Genomic DNA, 24,464 nt, shown 5'->3' with positions numbered 1-24,464 from the left:
GTGTGAAATTGACTGGGCGTGTTCTAGGTGAACTAGTTCTAAAACTCCTGTCAAAGGAAAGCAGTGCAAATGCTGTGTCCTTGACGTCAGAGTGTTTTGAAACAAAACTTACAAACTCTGAACATTAAGTTGTATGTATTCACGTACTTTGAAGTCATTGAAAATGCCAATTGGCTAACGGCTAACTAGGTATGTTAACCATAAACTACAGTTATTATGGTCAAAATCAAATTACAGTGTTCAAAAACAGTATAAATAAATTCAGCAAAAAAATAAATGCCCCTTTTTCAGGACCCTGTCTTTCAAAAATAATTGGTAAAAATCCAAAGAACTTCACAGATCTTCATTGTAAAGGGTTTAAACACTGTTTCCCATGCTTGTTCAATGAACTATAAATAATTAATGAACATGCACCTGTGGAACAGTCATTAAGACACTAACAGCTTACAGACGGTAGGCAATTAAGGTCACAGTTATGAAAACTTAGGACACTAAAAAAGCCTTTCTACTGACTCTGAAAAACACCAAAAGAAAGATGCCCAGTGTCCCTGCTCATCTGTGTGAACGTGCCTTAGGCATGCTGCAAGGAGGCATGAGGACTGCAGATGTGGCCAGGGCAATACATTGTAATGTCCGTACTGTGAGACGCCTAAGACAGCGCTACAGGGAGACGGACAGCTGATCGTCCTCGCAGTGGCAGACCACATGTAACAACACCTGCACAGGATCGGTACATCTGAACATCACACCTGCGGGACAGGTACAGGATGGCAACAACAACTTCCCGAGTTACACCAGGTGAGAGAGGGGCTGGACCGAGGCTTTGTAGGCTTGTTGTAAGGCAGGTCCTCACCAGACATCACCGGCAACAACATCGCTTATGGGCACAAAACCACCGTCGCTGGACCAGACAGGACTGGCAAAAAGTGCTCTTCACTGACGAGTCACGGTTTCGTCTCACCAGGGGTGATGGTCGGATTTGCGTTTATCTTCGAAGGAATGAGTGTTACACTGAGGCCTGTAATCTGGAGCGGGATCGTTTTGGAGGTGGGGTGTTGTTCATGGTCTGGGGTGGTGTGTCACAGCATCATCGGACTGAGCTTGTTGTCATTGCAGGCAATCTCAGCGCTGTGCGTTACAGGGAAGACATCCTCCTACCTCATGTGGTACCCTTCCTGCAGGCTCATCCTGACATGACCCTCCAGCATGACAATGCCACCAGCCATACTGCTCGTTCTGTGTTTGATTTCCTGCAAGACAGGAATGTCAGTGTTCTGCCATGGCCAGTGAAGGGCCCGGATCTCAATCCCATTGAGCACGTCTGGGACCTGTTGGATCGGAGGGTGAGGGCTAGGGCCATTCCCCCAAGAAATATCAGGGAACTTGCAGGTGCCTTGGTGGAAGAGTGGGGTAACATCTCACAGCAAGAACTGTCAAATCTGGTGCAGTCCATGAGGAGCAGTACTTAATGCAGCCGGTGGCCACACCAGCAACTGACTGTTACTTTGATTTTGAGCCCTCCCCTTTGTTCAAGGACACATTATTCTAGTTCTGTTAGTCACATGTCTGTGGAACTTGTTCAGTTTATGTCTCAGTTGCTGAATCTTGTTATGTTCATACAAATATTTACACATGTTAAGTTTGCTGAAAATAAACGCACTTGACAGTGAGAGGACGTTTCTTTTTTTGATTGATTTTGATAAATAATGTATTGTTGTTGCATTTAACTGCTGAAAATGCTGTCTTCTAAATAATTTCCTGAATAGGTGACGTTGTAGTTGCGGCACATATTTGACACCTGAGTGTCTTGAATTTATGGAAATTATGAGTTGGAGGACTGTTCAAACGACTTATTCCCAGTTTGTTTCCGACATCATGAAGACCGCATAATGAAGGACTATTTACCTGGAAGCGCTCTGGATTTCCTGAAGTTTCTCAGGGAACTTCAGCAGCTTCTCGTCCTTCTTCTGTGCCTCCTGAGTAGATAGAAAATGAATTATGATTAGCCTTGTATAATGCTTTATTATGTTTTATGTACACCCATATCCCGCTTGTAATTTCCAATCTGAAAGCTTGAAAAAAGCTTGAAAATACATACAGACGGTGGAACTCAACTCCTTAACATCTGCCATCCTGCAATATTCAACATTTCTTTCATTTAGTCTCTGTTTACTCAAACATCGATGTCATGGAATATTTACGGGAGACAACTTCTCTGCCGTCTAAAAGGCATCTGTGGAAAGCCTCTCCTTTTTCTGTGTCAAAAAAGACGTATTCACACATTTCAAATTCTAACAACCTAATTCAAATAAACTACTGAATTCTGACCCACTGGGCACACCACGTCATTTAAACATGGAAATGTTGGTAATATTCGGTTGAGACGTTGATCAATGAGAAACCTTTATTGACCCACTCAAAAGACAGCCAGAAGTTTGTTAAATTCCCAATGTGTCACTATGCTTTCAACCTTCTAAAAGCAAAACCAAATTCCAATGAAAAAACAATGTCTGATGTTTGGTTTAGTTGTCATCTAAATGTGTTATCAAATGGGAATACAATGTCAGATATTTTGTGTCCATACACTGAGTATAACATACCTTAATGGAACATTTTGACATTGGTTAGTGAGAAAGTCCACATTGCAAATGTACAGTCCCTTACTAACGTTTCTAAAATTTGCGGACTGCGGCGGGCCGTGCAGCAGGGCCGGATCTTCCAGGAAGTCATCAAACGAAGTCTCTCGGACATTCGGTTTCCGTTTTATCAAATTTTGGTAATTTTTCCGCTGTCCCGGTAAATCCCACAAGAGTGCAAATGGAATCATATTGCAAATGTACAAAACATCACCAATCACGACGTGGCCTTTTCTCCTAAACGGAAAAGACTTGGTAGACGAAACTTGGTGAGCATAGGTTTGGCATAATGGGCAGTTGGCCCTAAACAAGATGGCGTCGAAGCCTCAACGTTTTCTGAGTTATGGCCATTTTTCTGGGATTAAATGTCAAAAATGAAAATAGAGCAATAATTTCATTGCTTCACGTCAAAGTAAATGAACCTACGGTGTCAGGAAAAAAAGAACCAGCCATTTATCTATTGTAATTTAAGAAAAATCGTACAATGTACAATTGGTGATGTTCAAAAAAAGGTTTATTTTTTTTAAAGTTACAGATCCAGTTGCAGCGTGTTCAGACAAATCTTTTTGAAGTGTGTTTCGGAGTTCTGTGATTTTCTGAAATAACACACACTCATTCAACCCTCTGTAAATAAGTCAGTTCTGAACATAAAGACTTAAAACTCAAAATTCTATAAGTGCCTACCCCAAGGAGGATATGTGTTCACTTTCAGCTTCCTGTGTAAACCGGAAGTGCCTTAAAATGGTGTCATATGTGCTGTTTCGAAGGGTTAAAAAAGTCAGATCTTTTCAAAACTTCATATGTGTGATTAGGCAACCCTCGTGAACTGTAAGTCAGTCATTTCTCCCAACAGATGTCAAAGAAAAGCTCTCTCTCTCTCTCTCTCTCTCACACACACACACACACACACACACACACACACACACACACACACACACACACACACACACACACACACACGCGCACACGCGCACACACACACACACACACACACACACACAGCAAGGATGGAGTGACAAAGTGCGGTGCTTAAAGACACTCAGAGCCTGCAATTGGCATTATCATAATCTCTCGGCTGTGCCGAGTTCAACGAGATGCCCCACTAGACCGTAGCTTGCTCGGTCTGAGCTCAGCGACCATGAAAAAAGTAGGCGCATAATGAAGCCTGGCCCTAAATTGCTGGTGCCTTTGGGTGACAGCGGGAGAACAGTTAGGATTAGAACCACAATTAGACCTCAGGAACATTTCTGAGGTCCTCTCGATCTGTGCAAGCCTAACCTTGACCATGTGGCATTAACCCTTAACAGTTAAAAGAAGGTGTTTACATCAAACAGTTTTCAATGACTTCTCTCACCATAGGAATACATTGCCTGCACCCCTAAATTCAACCTGAAGCCTATGTGGGTTATGAATGTCTTATGAACCTGTCTTCGATGACAATCCATCAGGCCCTATGAGGTCTACCTGTGTTGATTCTAAGCTTCCTGGAGCAACCGGAAGTGGTTAAAATCACCCTAAAAGTGTTTTTCCATCCCCAACCAGCAGTTTGTGATAAATAGTGCATTCAACCCTGTGTAAATCGGTCAGTTCTTAACGTAAACACTTAAAACTCAGAATTCTGTAAAAGCATACCCCAATCAGGATATGTGTTTACTTATAGCTAGCTTCCTGTGCTAACCGGAAGTGCCTTAAAATGGTGTCATAGGGGCTGTTTCGAAGGGTTAAAGAGACAGACAGTGTCTGCAATAGTTACCTTTGTTCTAACTAAAAAAGAACCGTTTGACTTAGAGTTCTGAAACTTTAGAAACCTGTTCTAGACCTCCAGTCGATAGTGTGTGTTGAGTTACGTGGCTCTAGAAGGTTATCGGAAAGAGAAACAGCCTCGTACATTTGCAATAACTTCAATTCATTTTGACATCACATTTAGAAAGTCCCAGAGTCGCAAGACTAGGTGCATTGAAACCGGCTCGGCCCATAGAGACGGACCCCAACGTTTCTGTCCGATAGCTTATTCAAGGATCCCATAGCAACGCCCGTAAAATGTGGAGTTTCAACACCAATTAAGGTCGTTGCTCGGGCACCGAATGACCTGTCGAGCCGAAACTTGGGATTCGGGGTCGCCTCAGCTAGGCCTACATATAATGTCAGAACTGGACCCGCAGCTAGAACGTAACTACGTATTTTATGTTTTTAATATGGTTTGAACAGAAGGTGCTGTGAATTTTGGGCCAGCTCTGAATATTGGCTCTGAATTGGCTTCTAAACAAGTTGGAAAAAGTGGGTGTGGGGTCAGTTTGTATCAGGTTGGTGTCAGAATGATATCTAATTGACTGATGGACGGTGACTTGCTGGCTGACTTTTGTCCATTTGCAATATGTTTAAACAGTGAGGTACCATCACCAAAATGCCACTCTGAAATCAACACCAACGAGCGATGGATAGGAACCAGAATCACTGCCTGGCCATCCCGAGTTCATCGGGCCAGTCAATTTCGCATTCCTGCAGTTTTTTTGAGCATGTCAAATTCGTGATGGTAAATGCCCATTGAAACATATTGCAAATGCAGAGGGCATTTGCAATATGATTCAACAGTGAAAAAACATCACCAAATGGACATGATGAAATCAACACAACGAGCGATGTAGAGGAACCACTATCACAGCCCGGCCATCCCGAGTTCATCAGGCCAGTCAATTTTGCATTTCCGCAGAATTTTTGAGCATGTCAAATTTGTGATGCACATTGAAACATATTGCAAATGCACAGCCGTGCACCTGTTGATTGGAACGGGTTACCAGGCGCACATTTTTAAAATGGTTTTGAATGCCATTACGGGGTAGCAAGGGGTCCATGGTTGGGTAGGGAGCACCCCCCACCCGTGCCCCTTGTCATTTTGGACATTTTTCAAAAAATCGTTAAAAAACAACAGTCCCACTTCTCCCTCATCATACATGACAAATAGACCATCTAGGTTGATTCATGGCTTAACATAGTGCTATATATAATTTTGGCAGTATAAATGCCTTTTGGACATGGTTCACTGACTTTTGGGTTTGTAAACCAACTGCCATTGATCGTACATGGCAAATGGACATAACATCCTGATTTGGTACTTTCAAATCTTTCATTATTGCATTTGGAGATTTCTTATGGCATTTGGCCCCCCAAAATTTTTTAAAGTGACTTTTGACTGACTTCCTATGAAATCATATTGCAAATGGACAAAACATACAGTCATCTTGAACTTCTTCCATTTTCGAATAATTGCGCCAACAGTTGTTGCCTTCTCACCAAGCTGCTTGTCTATTGTCCTGTATCCCATCCCAGCCTTGTGCAGGTCTACAATTTTATTCCTGATGTCCTCACACAGCTCTCTGGTCTTGGCCATTGTGGAGAGGTTGGAGTCTGTTTGAGTCTTGGCCATTGTGGAGAGGTTGGAGTCTGTTTGATTGAGTGTGTGGACAGGTGTATTTTATACAGGTAATGAGTTCAAACAGGTGCAGTTAATACAGGTAATGAGTGGAGAACAGGAGAGCTTCTTAAAGAAAAACTAACAGGTCTGTGAGAGCCGGAATTCTTACTGGCTGGTAGATGATCAAATACTTATGTCATGCAATAAAATGCAAATTAATTACTTAAAAATCATACAATGTGATTTTCTGGATTTTTGTTTTAGATTCTGTCTCTCACAGTTGAAGTGCACCTATGATAAAAATTACAGACCTCTACATGCTTTGTAAGTAGGAAAACCTGCAAAATCGGCAGTATATCAAATACTTGTTCTCCCCACTGTATGCCTTATGGACAAGTAAAAAAAGAAATTATGATAATAAACTTTGACAAAAGTATGTTCATACAGTTCTTATACTGTACATGTTTAATTGACAAAAAAAAAATCTAAAGAATTTCGTAAAACGGTCCAGAAGCACTTTTTTAAGGGGGTGATACGTTTTGACAAAATGTTAAAATTTTTACACTTGGGTCTTGCCTTGTGTTACATTTGCAATATGAAAAATTACAGTGGAGCGCACTCGCCATCTATTGGATTTTTGCAGAGTTACACTTGGCATTTGCCATATGGCATTTGCAATCAACTTTGAATGAAACAACGTCCAATTGAGTGGTATTGGACACCGTGTATATGTTTCGTACGGTACCAATATGTTCCCATTCATTTTTGTACATTTCAGGGGGGTGTTCCCTTCCAAACAAACTTTAGGAATACCTTCAATAAGGGATCATAGCTTTCACCTGGATTCACCTGGTCAGTCTGTGACATTGAAAGAGCAGGTGTCCTTAATGTTTTGTATACTCAGTGTACAACAACTTAATGTGTTCTCACTGTGCTTAATCTAATAGCAAAACCATTATATAGCTGTGAGCAACAGGGTTTACAGGATGACAGAAAGGACACGAGATCAGTTGGATAGCAAAGCAAGCACTATATCATGTGACTTTATTCATTTACGTGCAATCCGTGAAAGCATTACCATGTTTATCTTTCAATACCAAAAGTGAAGTTTTGTCTCGTGCTGTAAGTTGGTTACCTTTGAATCCAGCAGGTAATCATTCTTAAAGTCCTTACTTAATGTATTGAGTTTATAAACCAATTCTGGGGTCAATTTGACTAATGGTTTAGATTTGTGTTTATTGGTATATTGTGGTCATCTTTGAATTCTGGGGCTCCAGAGGGGAGCAGCAGTCTAAGGCGCCTTATCTCAGTGCAAGAGGTGTCACTACAGTCCCTGGTTTGATTCCAGGATGTCCAGACGTGATTGGGAGTCCCATAGGGCGGTGCACAATTGGACCGGTGTCGTCCGGGGTAGGCCGTGATTGTAAATAAGCATTTGTTATTAACTGACTTGCCTAGTTAAATAAAGGTTAAATAAAAAAAAATCTATCTGTTTTAGTAAATTATTTAAATCTCAGTTGGTACACTCCACATTAGCATTCCAAAATACTTCAATACACTCTCACAGATGTAATACGCTGACTGCGCAAGCGGCAGGACCCAAATAAAATAGCCACTTTTCAAGTTCAGACTACATAAAAGGGCAACTATGTGTGATTATACAGATATACTTATCACAATTACATCACATTGTTCGCCTGCATAATTTAAACCTAACACTCATTTGCATGAGACAAAGTCCATTTGATCAATAGTAATTACTCTAGTATCCCTATGGTGCCACTAGTGCCAATGACATCTATAGTGCCACCAATTCGTCTGGTGCACCCATCTAAGGTTGCAGTGACTTTATATTCATATAAGATCTACATGACACATTTCATGGCCCCATGTCCATCGGTTCAGTTCTTATAGCCCTGGTTTGATATGGTGCAATCTAGTGGTGTACCGTGGCCGACTTTGAATGCAGCACCTTATAAATCTAAAATTCATTAGAGGCTAATTCATGGAGTCTATATACCAAATCTTGAGTCAATCTGACTTAAAAATGTGTTGCTGCATTCAAATATGGCTCCATTGTACCTATAGGTGTACTATAGCAAATAGGATAATGCAAAAAATATTTTTTTAAATAACATTTTTCCAACGTATTTGTAGCATTAGCATATTTGTAGCATTAGTGCTAACATGCATCTATAGGCACAAAGGTCTCAAAAAACATTAAAGACTGATGTAATGAGTCTAAATACAACATCTGAAGTGATTCTGACATTTTTCATGAGGATAAGGTAAATGCAGATGATTTTGAGCATTAGTGTTACACATGCAAAGAATGAGTTGTTAAAATCTTTTAGGGCTAGGCATCCAGCTAGCGGGACAACTTCCGGTGAAACTGGAGGGCGTGCAATTCTAATAAATAATCATAAAAAGTATGGATTTGAAACATTTAGGTACATATAAGTGTCTTCTATCGGTTGAAAGCTAAAATTCTTGTTAATCTAACTGCACTGTCCGATTTACAGTAGCTATTACAGCGAAAACATGCCATGCGATCGTTTGAGGATGGCGCCCCACATCAAAATATATTTCCACCGGCACAGGTTTCATAAATTCACAAATAGCGATTAAATATTCACTTACTTTTTGAAAATCTTCCTCTGATTTTTCATCCAAAGGGTCCCAGCTATAACATGTATTGTCATTTTGTTAGATAAAATCATTTTTTATCTTTATCTTAATCATTTATTTCTTTGTTTCAACCAGTCAAAATAAGTTTCTATTTACTTCTCAGATACCCTAAAATGTAATCAAACTATAATATTGCTTACGGAAAGACGTATGTTCAATAGGAAACTCATTTTAGCAGGTGTGTCCTGTCTTCATGGCGCACAAACACAAATTTCCAAGACTGTATCCCTGTACTAAAACTGATATTTCTTATTCGTTTTTGAAGTTACAAGCCTAAAACCTTGAACATAGACTGCTGACATAGACTGCTGACATTCCTGTGGAAGCCATAGGAATTGCATCCAGGGAGCTAATTTTCAATATGAACGTATACTTGCCATTCTAAGAGGATGGTCTCTCAACAATAACAAAAAATTCCAGTTTTTTTCTTTGGATTTTCTCCTACCATATCTATTGTGTTATATTCTCCTACATTATTTGAACATTTCTACAAACTTTAAAGTGTTTTATTTCCAATGGTACCAATTATATGCATATCCTGGCTTCAGGGCCTGAGCAGCAGACAGTTTACTTTGGGCACGTCATTCAGGCGGAAATTGAGAAAAAAAAGGGGCCTAGCCCTAAGAAGTTTTAATAGTTTCCTTGTTTTTTGAAATATCAATACCAAATTCAGTATGGTTCATTTTAGGGATGGCCATGATAGCAATGATACGTTTCAAGTTGATAAGCCACTGTGGAGTCGATTTACATTGTTTTAAATGGACAAGGGAAATTAGATTTTTTATTTGTCAATAACTTAGCCATGTTTTGGCCAATCCCTTAGCTTTTGAACTAAATTAAGACATGTACAATAGGCCTACATTCCACATTTGGTGTGTACATTCAGCAAATTGTAGCATATTAGTGCATGTGCTAATATGCACCTACTGGTATAGTGTGGACATCTTTGAATGCATCAACGTAGGGACTATTATGACCAAAAACCAAATTTGCAGTGAATCTGACTTTTAGTCCATGAGAAGATTCTTTACTTATTTTAAGCATTAGCGTAACAAAAGTAAATTGTTAATAGTTTCCTTATTATTTAGGATATCAATGCCAGACTTGGTTCATCATGGTAATGTCTCTGACGAACTTAAACGGTTTCAAGTTGATAGGCCATTGTGGAGTGGATTTACAAATTATTTAAATGGACACATAAATCTGATTTATCAATAACTCAGCCATTCTTTACTCATGGCCTCTAGTTTCTGTGTGCTTCACTGTGAACCCTGAATTACCTGTATTGTAGTTGAGATTACATTAAAAGTACAAGTAATCAATGCTGTTTAATATTCTGCACAGATTATTATAACAACTGTGAAGATCTCCACAGACCTGCAACCTTTGCATACTATCTTGAACATGCACGCTTTCTATGATTACAGAAGAAGATCTTTATAGTTACAGGAACCACAATAAGTGGCTCTGTATGTGTTACTAATTTTAAGGTTGAATAAATACTGTCACATTAGTTTGTAAAATAGCCTAACTTTAGTCTATTAATTGTATTACAAAAGTTATATTTGTAATACAAATATCAACATTTAAAGGAGCTGTATCTAATGCTTAGATAGTTTAATCTGAGGTACAAACTTAATCCTATTCTTGAAATTATATTTTTGGTTTAGTTGGAGACGTGAATCCAACATATAATTTGTTAACTTGTGGACAAGTTTAATAGGCAAAAGTGCATTGCAAAAGTGATTAAGAATTGTGAATTGTATATTTTGTACCATTGACTTCGTCTGACTTTAATTCCAGTTTATCAACAAGTTAATAATTGATATGTTGAAATAACTGTTCCATCTCAATCAAAAATATAAGTTAAAGATCATGACAAAATCTAATCAAACTTTATTTAAAATGCATTTACTGTTTTATTTAATTTACTTTAGTTATATTCTTTTAAGTTAGATGTTTGGCTGAAATGGAGACGTGAATCAAATCAAACTTTAAACACACTTTAAATAAAGTTTTGTAGATGACTTTGCAAATTCTATAACAATAATAATATTTATAATATTAATAATAAAAGGCTAAATATAGGCCTAAATAGTATCATTGATGATATATGGCATATAAAGTATGCTTAAATTTGTTCTGTTAAACCCATCTCTTGAAATTACTTCGATAACAACAGTGAATCTATTTAGTTATTAAGAGATCGCTCAATAATCATTCTCACAATAACAAATTGGTATTAGTCAGTGACATATTCTAAAGTTAAGTAGAGCTTAACTTTTCCGGATGAAAATCGTGCCAAAGTAAACTGCCTCTTACTCAGACCCAGAAGCTAGGATATGCATATAATTGGTAGATTTGGATAGAAAACTCTAACGTTTCTAAAACTGTTAGAATAATGTCTGAATATAACAGAACTGATTTGGCAGGCTAAACCCCGAGGACAAACCATCTAGGGAAGAAAACAAATTGCGGTCATAGGATTTCCCAATAGTTTACAATGGGAAACCCTATTTATGAGGAACCTGGCTGCAGTTCTTATGGCTTCCACTAGATGTCAATAGTCTTTAGAAATTGGTCGATGTTTTTCTTTTGAGAAATGAAGAAGTAGTGCTATTCATTCCATGTGTCACTCTGAAGTTCCCTACTATTTAGGTGCTCGTGAACAGGAACTCGCTTCACGTTGTTTTTATCCGGTATTAGAAACAGTTTATCCCATCTTAAATTTGATCGATTATTTACATTTTAGGATACCTGAAGTTGGATTAGGAATGTTGTTTGAAATGTGTTGGACCAAGTTTACAGGTAACTTATTAGATACTTTGTAGTCATGTTGGGCGAGTTGGAACCGGTGTATTTCTGAATCAAACGAGCCAAATAAATTGACATTTTGGGGATATAAAGAAGGAATTTATCAAACAAAACGATCATTCGTTGTGTCTCTGAGACATTTGGGATTGCAAAAAGAAGAAGATCTTCAAAGGTAAGGCATTTATTACATCGTTATTTCTGACTTTTGTGTCGCACCTGCCTGGTTAAAAAATTATTTTCATGTGATAATCGCATGGTCTGCTTTTGCCGTAAAGCCTTTTTGAAATCTGACACAGCGGCTGGATTAACAAGAAGTTAAGCTTTATTTTGATGTATTACACTTATATTTTCGTGAATGTTGAATATTGATATTCCTGTAATTTGAATTTGGCGCTCTGCAATTTCACTGGATGTTGTCAAATCGATCCCGCTACTAAAGGGATTGGCGCGTGAAGGGATCACTAAGAGATAAAAATCCTGGACGAGAGACCAAAAGCATAGCTGTAGATAGATCAGCTGATCAGCTTGTAGTTTTTTTTTCTGATAGTGGATATAAGGTTGAAGATCTGATGTTGTTTCAAATGTACAAATTGAACAAGGTTGAATTTGATAAAAGTTATGACTATGTTGAAAATCCTGTGGTTTAAAATTTACCCTCAAAACAACAGTTGATGACTTTTTGCAAATCCAATGTATTTTCCACCTAGATTCCATGTCTCAATATGTGGACAAATTACGTTGAAACAACATTGATTCAACCAGTTTGTGCCCAGTGGGGAGTGTCTGTACTCTGTGAGAATGCCAAAAAGATCCACGGATCAGAACACTGACTCATAGTCCCAATCGGTGACATTTCATTTTAAAGTGAGCATGACCAGCTGAAGAAACCTGAAGATATTCCTGCACACTGCTTGCTTTACAAAGGGATTCTCCACTAATCTGCCTCTCTGTGTGTCTCGTCCAGGGTCTCCCCTACAGTGTGTATGTGTGTCTTCTCCTGTGTGTGTGTGTGTGTGTGTGTGTGTGTGTGTGTGTGTGTGTGTGTGTGTGTGTGTGTGTGTGTTTTTACAGGAGGCTGCTGAGGGGAGGACGGCTTATAATAATGGCTGGAATGGAGTGAATGGAATGGTATCAAACACATGGAAACCATGTTTATCATGTTGATGAGTTCGATACCGTTTCATTTCATTCCAGCCATTACTATGAGTTCGTCCTACCCAATTAAGGTGCCATCAATATCCTGTGGTGTGTGTGCAAGTCTGTGTGTTTCCTCCTGTGTGTCTCCTTCAGTGTCTCTTCCCATCTCTCTCTCAGACTCACCAAAGCCACAAAATGCAGCAGGTTCATGCCAGGTTTGTTGGCCTTGGTGTCGGCCAGCGAGAGGAGCGATGACAGCTTGAAGCCCACGGCATTGCCCGCATAGCCACCCTGCGGGACAGGGAGGAGGATAAACAGGCAGTGGTGAAATAAAAGCCATTATCCCACCTTAGCCATCGTCATATCAGACAGATAAGGAGTAAGGGAGAGAGGAGAGATGGGGGGAGGAGGGGGAGAACGAGACAGATGTCACAGATTGATGGACAGAGAGAGAGAGACCGACTGAGTGAGTGAGAGAGTGATTGATTGAGGAGAGAGAGAAAGAGCGGAAGAGAGAGTGAGGATAGATAAATAGAAAGGGGTGGGGTGGGGGGAGGGAGTGAGACATAATGGCATCGTTGATTTACAGCGTTCATGATGTTTCCAGCCTGCAGGACCAGGTGGAGGATGGTGTGTAGTTCCTCACAAGTCATCAGCTCTACAGAGAGAGAGGAGAGAGGGGTCAATACAAACCCATAGCTCACAGAGCATTCAGCAGCAACCTCCATCAGATCTGGGTTTCAGATACTTCAAAAATTGATTCAAATACTTTACCTGTGCCTAGTTGACCTTGCCTGGCTAACTAATAAAAAAGTTCCAAAACTGCAAACCCCACCCATCTGGCACTCCAGGCAGACTCAAGCAAATGCTCAAAGTATTTGGAAATCCTTTACAAGTATTTCAACCCAGCTCTGCCCCCCATTCAAACACCATCTCTGTTTGGAATTAACTTCCACTACAACTCAAGCTAGTTTTTAACTGAGGTATACAACTGTATGGAGATGATGTCATAATTCCAGCATGACTGTAGGCCTATTGATATTTCAAATACTGTACAATACAGCTGACATTAGGAGTAACGTCAGCCCACACCAAGAGTCTGGTTTCACGAGTAATCACAATCAGGAAGTAGCTTGTCTGTGACTTGACCTTTGTTTAAATAGCGAATGGACAACAGCATAACAAAATGCATCACATATGTATCTGCACATCCTAGATCAAAAGCTATTCATGATGAGATGGAGTAAACACAAAAAACACCCACAAAATAACGACGGCTCATACCAACTTTTGCAACGTTGCATCAATGTGCAGAGCTGTGGTCGAGAGGATAACACTCCCGACACGTGTCACATAAGACTCTGCACTAGAGATCAGGGCTCAGTCCCTTCTACCTGTGTTGTAAAGCACCAAATTCACTGAGAGGTGAAAATCTGTGTCAAGCCGTTTTATGAATCATTCAAAAACCCTGCGTCATGCCCTAAAAGGCCTCACAATGCAAATGATACAGCAGCCTGCACTCTCAAGACATGTTTAGCTTACTAAATGTTTAAGGGCAAATAATTAGCTAAATTGGTGCTGCTCTTTAGGCACTACCAAGCTCATTTGAATGTATTAGGATACCTGAAGTTGGATTAGGAATGTTGTTTGCATACCAACAAATCATGCATAGGCCCAACTGTACTGCAATAAATGTCAACGACTTGCATATTTCAGAGGCCAAATTATAAAAACAAGTTGACTGTGGATCATATGAATGGTTTAAGACGCAGAGCTTAATAGAAACCCTACAGCATAATAACACTGACACACCGCGGCACCATCAGCACAGTCTGTTTTGTCCTTTGCAATCATTAACCATTAACCAAATTTGGTTTACTATCCCTACCCCTGAAAAATTCTCCAGGTGCATCCATTCATGTCTCTATGTATCTGTAAATACAGTATGTAGCTCAGTATCTTTCTATCTCTGTATCTCTGTATTTACATGTCTGTTCATTGCAGACATGAACCCCCATTTATGTCATTAACCTGAAAACATCCTCTGCATGAACCAGGGTTTGGGATCAAAATTATTTTTCAGACGATTACTTCTGAACAGAACCATTATTTATTTTGTTCCGTTCCACTGTTCTGACTAGAAAAATAAAGTTATGAACCGGTATGAACCCCAAAAAAGTACTGGTTTATATCATTTCTTTCTGTTCCTTTGTAAAACTCTGAAATATTTTTCTTTACATTTAGCTCGACATTAAATTACTTCACCAATCAGTGCGGATAGAGAAACTTGCTGTGGAGCAGGTAAGCAATTTAAACTGTATAAGAAAGTCGTTAAAAGAGCAAATAGAATTGTCATAATAGCATGGTTTAATCATAATGAAAGACAAACACACACACTGTGCTGCCAGTCACAGTGTTGGGTGCGAGACGCAACTGACATTTTGAGGGTGAGGAGAGAACGAGAGAGGATGGCGGAAGCTTGCCTTGAAGCGCTGGGCATCTTATGTTATGCATTATCTGTATTAGGTCCACAGAATTATACCTACGGAGCGGCTTCTATGGAGGAACTTTGAATGTCTTTGTACTTCCAAGTTGGTTTAAAGTTGGACCAGAGCAAACGTTAGCTAGAATTAAAAATGCGTCTTACTTTTTGTATCTAATCAATCCAATTTGAAACCTGATAACTATAGTATCCTTAACAAGCATTGAAAAAGTCTATCCATTCTTCTCTAATTTAACATCTCTGCCTAATTTCTGAATTACGCTTGTAATGTCGTCAGTAGGCTACAGTAACCTATGCTTCAGAGGGGAGGGGCATGTAGCCTACACACACACACGCACACCCACTGGCAAAGATTTCCAGCTGGCAGGCAGACTCTGGAATACGTTTCTGAGTGACAGAATGAGGGCTTTACATAGGAGCTTTGTTGCGATTTTTGTCAGACTGGAAGAAAATGCCCAGAACGTAAGATAATATTATTAACCTGTTCCCATGCTTTCAAAATAACAGTTCTGTTACGGAACTGTCACACTCTGACCATAGAAAGCTGTTTATTCTATGTTGGTTGGGTCCGGTGTGATTTAGGGTGGGTTATCTAGGGGAATTGTATATCTATGTTGGCCTGATATGGTTCCCAATATAATTTTTAGGTAGCCATTTCCCATTGTGCTTTGTGGGATCTTGTCTATGTATTGCTGCCTGTGAGCATTAGTCTAGCTTCACGTTTCATTTGTTCGTTTTGTTCTTTTGTTCTTTGACGTTTTCAGTTCCAAAATAAAGGTTGGAAACATACCATGCTGCATCTTGGTCTACTCCTTATGACGAACGTGACAGGAACAGTATAGAGCACTTTTTTTCGTTGGTTTAGGTTTTTGTTTATTTTGTTATTTTCCGGTTTTCTGTTCTGTTCCCTGAACCAGTTCCAACCCTTACCTGCTGCTATCACTCATCTACTTTTTAAATCTGTCCAAATACAGCACCAGCTCATATAACACGCACGCACCCGCACATACACACTGGGTCCTTGTCACACCTCAGAGAAGTGACTCTGGGTCACCAGTCGACAATGTGTGGCAGCGCCAGTGGCCGATGGTGGGGCAGTGGTGTGTCATCATCATTACCTTTGGTGGCCACGCGGATGACATCGATCTCATGGCTCATCACAGCGCAGGACTGAAAGAACTCCTCACGCAGGACCATGGCCTCGATGCGCAACTCAAACCTGGCAGGGGCGACAGAGAACAGGGGGTGTCAGATTCACTGGCACAGGGCACAGAATAGTGCAATTTGCTAAACAACTCCAGGCCCTCAGTCTCATGGGCCAAAGCACTGCTGGTTTTCATTCTTCTAATCTGGTACTGATTTACACTTGGCATTGATCAATTAACTACCAGGGAGAAAAACAGCAGTAGCTTAGCCCTTGAAGCAAAATAGAATAGACCTTATGTACAGTACCATATACTACACACCCTTTTAATTTAATTGAAGTAAGTACTCAGTCAATTTCTCAAAACTGCATAATTTATGCTATAGCATATAACCATGCATTTTCCTTTGAGCAAATTCAATTGCAGAATGAACAGTTGTGGGTACCTGAAAAATACTAGCAAGGTAGGTAGACTCATGGCGGATTTGATTGATAAGTGAATCAAGATTTGATTGATTCATGCAGTAACAGGGACGGAGTGAGTTCAGAAATTGTCTCGGGCATTTCTAACACTAATTTTTTCCTCGAGGCCCCCACACCGGCCCATTTATTTTGTTGAGGCCCTCTTTATTAGGTAAATAAGGATCCTTCTGCATCAAAAAAAGGCTAAAGATGGACCAGCATTTGTCCAAACTGTCCTATTGCCAATCCGTTTCTGAGCTGTAATACCAATGAGTGCAGCTTACCGAGGTACCTGGATCAACAGGTACATGAAGGAGTCTGCCAGGGTCAGTTTGCTGGAGTCCCCTTTGAACGCCCTCAGTTTCTTTACCTGTGGATACGACAATAAACATACAAACATGTTCCTGTGTGGCTCAGTTGGTAAAGCATGGTGCTTGCAAAGTCGGGATCATGGGTTTTGATTTCCACTGGGGCCACCCATGTACAAATGTATGCACACATGACTAACTAACTGTAAGTCACTTTTGATGAAAGTGTAATAATATTATTAATATTATTTTGTGCTCCAATAAGTGCAATCCATAAGAAACTAACCTCAACAACACAAATGTACCTTAAAAAGGTGATGTACAAAGTAACTTAGAAAATGTTTGTCATTGAATTAAATCATTGAATGATCGTGCTCCATCCATTTGAGAATGATTTAAAGGTATTTATAAACTGGGTGGTTAGAGCCCTGAATGCTGATTGACTGATAACTGTGGTATATCAGACCGTATACCACGGGTATACCAAAACATGTGTTTTTACTGCTATAATTACATTGGTAACCAGTTTAGATCAGTAATAAGGCACCACGGGGGTTTGTGGTATATTGCCAATATACCACGGCTAAGGGCTGTGTCCAGGCACTCCGTGATGCGTCTTGCCTAAGAACAGCCCTTAGCCATGATATATTGGCCATATACCACACCCCCTCGTGCCTTATTGCTTAATTATATCATAGACATAGAGGAAGCCTATGCAAGCTGGGCTGTGCTAGTATCCTATTCAAAAACGGTGGTGCATTGCTTGGCTGGTACATTGTGTGTGTGTGTGTGTGTTTGTCCCTCTCTCTCTCTCTCTCTCTCACTCTTTCTCCTTCACACACACACACACACACACACACACACACACACACACACACACACACACACACACACACACACACACACACACACACACACACACACACACACACACACACACACACACACACACACACACACACCTCTTCAGACTCGGGCAGGAGTTTGAGCAGGTCTTTGAGGAGTTCAGCTCCGTACAGCTTGCCATCTCCCTGGCGAATGTCCTCGACGATGGAGTGATTGGACCTGGATGAGATGGACACAGTGATAACCGTTATAGTGCATTATAATGTGGTTATAATGCAAGGCAAGATTTGTTATAAGCATGTACAGTATTATAGTATCTTATGAACATCTCATAAGGATGAATAAAAGCCATTTTGAGCCAGTTGACAATTTGGTGCAATGAGACTTAACACACTATAAGCCTTGTTCTAAGAGGCTCTTACGCGCTCATAACAAGTTATAAGCATTATACCCGTTGGTCAAAGAAACATAACATATTATACACCTTATAATAGAACATCCTAAAGGCTCATACAAAACAAGTTATAAAGCCTTATACCCAATGGCTTAAGTGGTACCGAAACAGTCAGTTCAGTTCATTGGTAAACCACACAGGCTCTCACTCTCTGTTTGCACATAGCATTAAATCCAGTCATTCCTCACACAGGCACTCCGATGAGTGAGCCTAATGCCCAGGCCTGATATGGATTCTGTGCAGACAAACTCTCCATTAGTATCACAAAAATATCAGTTCAATCACACCCATTGTGTCAAATGTGTTGTACAAGCTGAGTGTATACAGCACATGCTCTGTGCTGGCATGCAAATCCCGAGCTACAACTCTCTCCCAGTCTACCACTCCACAGTGAGTTAGCAGTAGCCACTCCAGACTGCTTATGTAATAGATACAGTAGGACATATTGCTAGCCAAAGCTATCGCCATCCTGTCGGGCTGTATCACCGCCTGGTACGGCAGCACGCAGGTATATCTCACTGGTCATCCCCAAAGCCAACATCTGCTTTGGTCGCCTTTCCTTCCAGTTCTCTGCTGACTGGAATGAATTACAAAAATCGCTGAAGTTGGAGACTTATATCTCCATCACTAACTTTAAACATCAGCTATCTGAGAAGCTAACCGATCGCTGTAGCTGTACACAGCCCATCCAATCTACCTACCTCATCCCCATATTGTTTTAATTTACTTTTTTGCTCTTTTGCACACCAGTATTTCTACTTGCACATCATCATCTGCACATCTATCACTCCAGTGTTAATTTGCTAAATTGTAATTACTTCGCTACTATGGCTTATTTATTGCCTTACCTCCTCACGCCATTTGCACACACTGTATATGGACTTTTTTTATATTGTTATTGACTGTACGTTTGTTTATTCCATGTGTAAAACTCTGTGTTGTTGTTTGTGTCGCACTGCTTTGCTTTATCTTGGCCAGGTCGCAGTTGTAAATGAGAACTTGTTCTCAACTGGTCTACCTGGTTAAATAAAGGTGAAATATATATATATATATATTTTTTAAATGCACCGCTCACAACCACAGGGCTCTTCATAGGGTAACTACCTACCCTCCAGGACACCTACAACACCCGATGTCACAGGAAGGCAAAAAAGATCATCAAGGACAATAACCACCCGAGCCACTGCCTGTTCACCCCGCTTCGATCCAGAAGGCGAGGTCAGTACAGGTGCATCAAAGCTGGGACAGAGAGATTGAAGAACAGCTTCTATCTCAAGGCCATCAGATTGTTAAACTGCCACCACTAGCACAGAGAGGCGGCTGCCTGCCTACAGACTTGATATCATTGGCTACTTTAATAAATGGAAAACTAGTCACTTTAATAATGCCACTTTAAGAATGTTTACATATCTTGCATTACTTATCTCATATATACAGTGGGGCAAAAAATTATTTAGTCAGCCACCAATTGTGCAAGTTCTCCCACTTAAAAATATGAGAGAGGCCTGTAATTTTCATCATAGGTAAACTTCATCTATGACAGACAAAATGTGAAGAAAAAAAATCCAGAAAATCATATTGTAGGATTTTTAATGAATTTATTTGCAAATTGTGGTGGAAAATTATTATTTGGTCAATAACAAAAGTTTCTCAATACTTTGTTATATACCCTTTGTTGGCAATGACAGAGGTCAAACGTTTTCTGTAAGTTTTCACAAGGTTTTCACACACTGTTGCTGGTATTTTGGCCCATTCCTCCATGCAGATCTCCTCTAGAGCAATGATGTTTTGGGGCTGTTGCTGGGCAACACAGACTTTCAACTCCCTCCAAAGATTTTCTATGGGGTTGAGATCTGGAGACTGGCTAGGCCACTCCAGGACCTTGAAATGCTTCTTACGAAGCCACTCCTTCATTACCCGGGTGGTGTGTTTGGGATCATTGTCATGCTGAAAGCCCCAGCCACGTTTCATCTTCAATGCCCTTGCTGATGGAAGGAGGTTTTCACTCAATCTCACTTTACATGGCCAAATTCATTCTTTCCTTTACACGGATCAGTTGTCCTGGTCCCTTTGCAGAAAAACAGCCCCAAAGCATGATGTTTCCACCCCCATGCTTCACAGTAGGTATGGTGTTCTTTGGATGCAACTCAGCATTCTTTGTCCTCCAAACACGACGAGTTGAGTTTTTACCAAAAAGTTATATTTTGGTTTCATCTGACCATATGACATTCTCCCAATCTTATTGTGGATCATCCAAATGCTCTCTAGCAAACTTCAGACGGGCCTGGACATGTACTGGCTAAGCAGGGGGACACGTCTGGCACTGCAGGATTTGAGTCCCTGGCGGCATAGTGTGTTACTGATGGTAGGCTTTGTTACTTTGGTCCCAGCTCTCTGCAGGTCATTCACTAGGTCCCCCTGTGTGGTTCTGGGATTTTTGCTCACCGTTCTTGTGATCATCTTCACCCCACGGGGTGTGATCTTGCGTGGAGCCCCAGATCGATTATCAGTGGTCTTGTATGTCTTCCATTTCCTAATAATTGCTCCCACAGTTGATTTCTTCAAACCAAGCTGCTTACCTATTGCAGATTCAGTCTTCCCAGCCTGGTGCAGGTCTACAATTTTGTTTCTGGTGTCCTTTGACAGCTCTTTGGTCTTGGCCATAGTGGAGTTTGGAGTGTGACTGTTTGAGGTTGTGGACAGGTGTCTTTTATACTGATAACAAGTTCAAACAGGTGCCATTAATACAGGTAACGAGTGGAGGACAGAGGAGCCTCTTAAAGAAGAAGTTACAGGTCTGTGAGAGCCAGAAATCTTGCTTGTTTGTAGGTGACCAAATACTTATTTTACACCATAATTTGCAAATAAATTCATAAAAAATCCTACAATGTGATTTTCTTTTTTTTCTCTCATTTTGTCTGTCATAGTTGAAGTCATTGCCAACAAAGGGTATATAACAAAGGGTATATTTTTCTCATTTTGTCTGTCATAGTTGAAGTGTACCTATGATGAAAATTACAGGCCTCTCTCATCTTTTTAAGTGGGAGAACTTGCACAATTGGTGGCTGACTAAATACTTTTTTGCCCCACTGTATATACTGTATACTGTGTCCTTCACTATCTATTCTTTACTGTCTATTGCATCTTAGCCGCTCTGTCACTGCTCATCCATATATTTTATACTTACAGTGCCTTGCGAAAGTATTCGGCCCCCTTGAACTTTGCGACCTTTTGCCACATTTCAGGCTTCAAACATAAAGATATAAAACTGTATTTTTTTGTGAAGAATCAACAACAAGTGGGACACAATCATGAAGTGGAACAACATTTATTGGATATTTCAAACTTTTTTAACAAATCAAAAACTGAAAAATTGGGCGTGCAAAATTATTCAGCCCCTTTACTTTCAGTGCAGCAAACTCTCTTCAGAAGTTCAGTGAGGATCTCTGAATGATCCAATGTTGACCTAAATGACTAATGATGATAAATACAATCCACCTGTGTGTAATCAAGTCTCCGTATAAATGCACCTGCACTGTGATAGTCTCAGAGGTCCGTTAAAAGCGCAGAGAGCATCATGAAGAACAAGGAACACACCAGGCAGGTCCGAGATACTGTTGTGAAGAAGTTTAAAGCCGGATTTGGATACAAAAAGATTTCCCAAGCTTTAAACATCCCAAGGAGCACTGTGCAAGCGATAATATTGAAATGGAAGGAGTATCAGACCACTGCAAATCTACCAAGACCTGGCCGTCCCTCTAAACTTTCAGCTCATACAAGGAGAAGACTGATCAGAGATGCAGCCAAGAGGCCCATGATCACTCTGGATGAACTGCAGAGATCTACAGCTGTCCATAGGACAACAATCAGTCGTATATTGCACATATCTGGCCTTTATGGAAGAGTGGCAAGAAGAAAGCCATTTCTTAAAGATATCCATAAAAAGTGTTGTTTGCCACAAGCCACCTGGAAGACACACCAAACATGTGGAAGAAGGTGCTCTGGTCAGATGAAACCAAAATTGAACTTTTTGGCAACAATGCAAAACGTTATGTTTGGCGTAAAAGCAACACAGCTCATCACCCTGAAAACACCATCCCCACTATCAAACATGGTGGTGGCAGCATCATGGTTTGGGCCTGCTTTTCTTCAGCAAAGACAGGGAAGATGGTTAAAATTGATGGGAAGATGGATGGAGCCAAATACAGGACCATTCTGGAAGAAAACCTGATGGAGTCTGCAAAAGACCTGAGACTGGGACGGAGATTTGTCTTCCAACAAGACAATGATCCAAAACATAAAGCAAAATCTACAATGGAATGGTTCAAAAATAAACATATCCAGGTGTTAGAATGGCCAAGTCAAAGTCCAGACCTGAATCCAATCGAGAATCTGTGGAAAGAACTGAAAACTGCTGTTCACAAATGCTCTCCATCCAACCTCACTGAGCTCGAGCTGTTTTGCAAGGAGGAATAGGAAAAAATGTCAGTCTCTCGATGTGCAAAACTGATAGAGACATACCCCAAGCGACTTACAGCTGTAATCGCAGCAAAAGGTGGCGCTACAAAGTATTAACTGAATAATTTTGCACGCCCACTTTTTCAGTTTTTGATTTGTTAAAAAAGTTTGAAATATCCAATAAATGTCGTTCCACTTCATGATTGTGTCCCACTTGTTGTTGATTCTTCACAAAAAATACAGTTTTATATCTTTATGTTTGAAGCCTGAAATGTGGCAAAAGGTCGCAAAGTTCAAGGGGGCCGAATACTTTCGCAAGGCACTGTATATATTCTCATCCCATTCCTTTACTAGATTGTGTGTATTGGGTTTTGTTGTGGAATTGTTAGATATTACCTGTTAGATACTGTTGCACTGTCGGATCTAGAAGCACAAGCATTTCACTACACTCACAATAACATCTGCTAACCATGTGTTTGTGACCAATAAAATTTGATTGGTGATTTGATTTGAACAATGTGGACGTTTTCTCCTAGATATACAGTAAATGCCCAGTCGGGCTGGATAGAGAAATACTTTGATTAGAAAACCAATTCTAGGGGTTTTTCATTAAAACTACTACTGCATAAAGCATGGAAAAATCATGGAAAAACATCCCCACAGCATGATGCTGCCACCACCAAGCTTCACTGTTGAGATGGTATTCTCTGGGTGATGCGTTTTCCTTGATGGCCATTTTTTATTTATTTTAGTCTGACCAGAGTACCTTCTTCCATATGTTTGGGGAGTCTCTCACACGCCTTTTGGCGAACACCAAACATGATTGCTTATTGTTTACTTTAAGCAATGGCTTTTTTTCTGTCCACTCTTCCGTAAAGGCCAGCTCTGTGGAGTGTACGGCTTAAAGTGGTCCTATGGACAGATACTCCAATCTCCGCTGTGGAGCTTGCAGCTCCTTCAGGGTTATCTTTCGTCTCTTTGTTGCCTCTCTGATTAATGCCCTCCTTGCCTGGTCTGTGAGTTTTGGTGGGCGGCCCTCTCTTCGCAGGTTTGTTGTGGTGCCATATTCTTTAAATGTTTTAATAATGGATTTAATGGTGCGCCGTTGGATGTTCAAAGTTTCAGATATTTTTTTATAACCCAACCCTGATCTGTACTTCTCCACAACTTTGTCCCTGACCTGTTTGGAGAGCTCCTTGATCTTCATGGTGTCGCTTGCTTGGTGGTACCCCTTTTTTACATTTCACTTCACCAATTTGGACTATTTTATGTATGTCCATTACATGAAATCCAAATAAAAATCCATTTAAATTACAGGTTGTAATGCAACAAAATAGGAAAAATGCCAAGGGGGATGAATACTTTTGCAAGGCACTGTATGTCATGCTGTGAACAACAAACGCAACAGGCACAGACAGTACAAACTAGTTGTACTGTAATTTGCCTCGCCCCTCTATTGAAATACCCTAAACCAGTGGTTGTCAATACTGGTCCTGGGGACCCAAAGGGGTGCAAATTTTGTTTTTTGCCTAAGCAAAATCAACTCATCATCAAGCTTTGATGATTTGAATCAGGTGTGTAGTGCTGTGGCAAAAAAAAGTG

At 40.3% G+C, this 24,464-nt stretch overlaps 1 protein-coding gene across 1 annotated transcript in view; it reads right to left on the bottom strand.

Annotated features, from left to right (window-relative positions):
* Window positions 1–24,464, bottom strand: part of LOC139374169 (FH2 domain-containing protein 1-like) — a 36,871-nt gene that overhangs the window by 4,666 nt on the left and 7,741 nt on the right. Inside the window, exons 3-8 of the mRNA XM_071115181.1 lie at window positions 18,067–18,169; window positions 17,081–17,166; window positions 16,309–16,409; window positions 13,275–13,345; window positions 12,871–12,978; window positions 1,906–1,976 (exon numbers count right to left, since the gene is read on the bottom strand). Of these exons, the coding sequence (XP_070971282.1) occupies window positions 1,906–1,976; window positions 12,871–12,978; window positions 13,275–13,345; window positions 16,309–16,409; window positions 17,081–17,166; window positions 18,067–18,169 (540 nt within the window). The remainder of the gene's footprint in view (window positions 1–1,905; window positions 1,977–12,870; window positions 12,979–13,274; window positions 13,346–16,308; window positions 16,410–17,080; window positions 17,167–18,066; window positions 18,170–24,464) is intronic.

The sequence above is a fragment of the Oncorhynchus clarkii genome, chromosome 19 (genome assembly GCF_045791955.1).
Source record: "Oncorhynchus clarkii lewisi isolate Uvic-CL-2024 chromosome 19, UVic_Ocla_1.0, whole genome shotgun sequence".
Lineage (NCBI taxonomy): Eukaryota > Metazoa > Chordata > Actinopteri > Salmoniformes > Salmonidae > Oncorhynchus > Oncorhynchus clarkii.
Note: the sequence above shows the minus strand (reverse complement) of the source record. Positions and strands in the feature narration are given on the sequence as shown.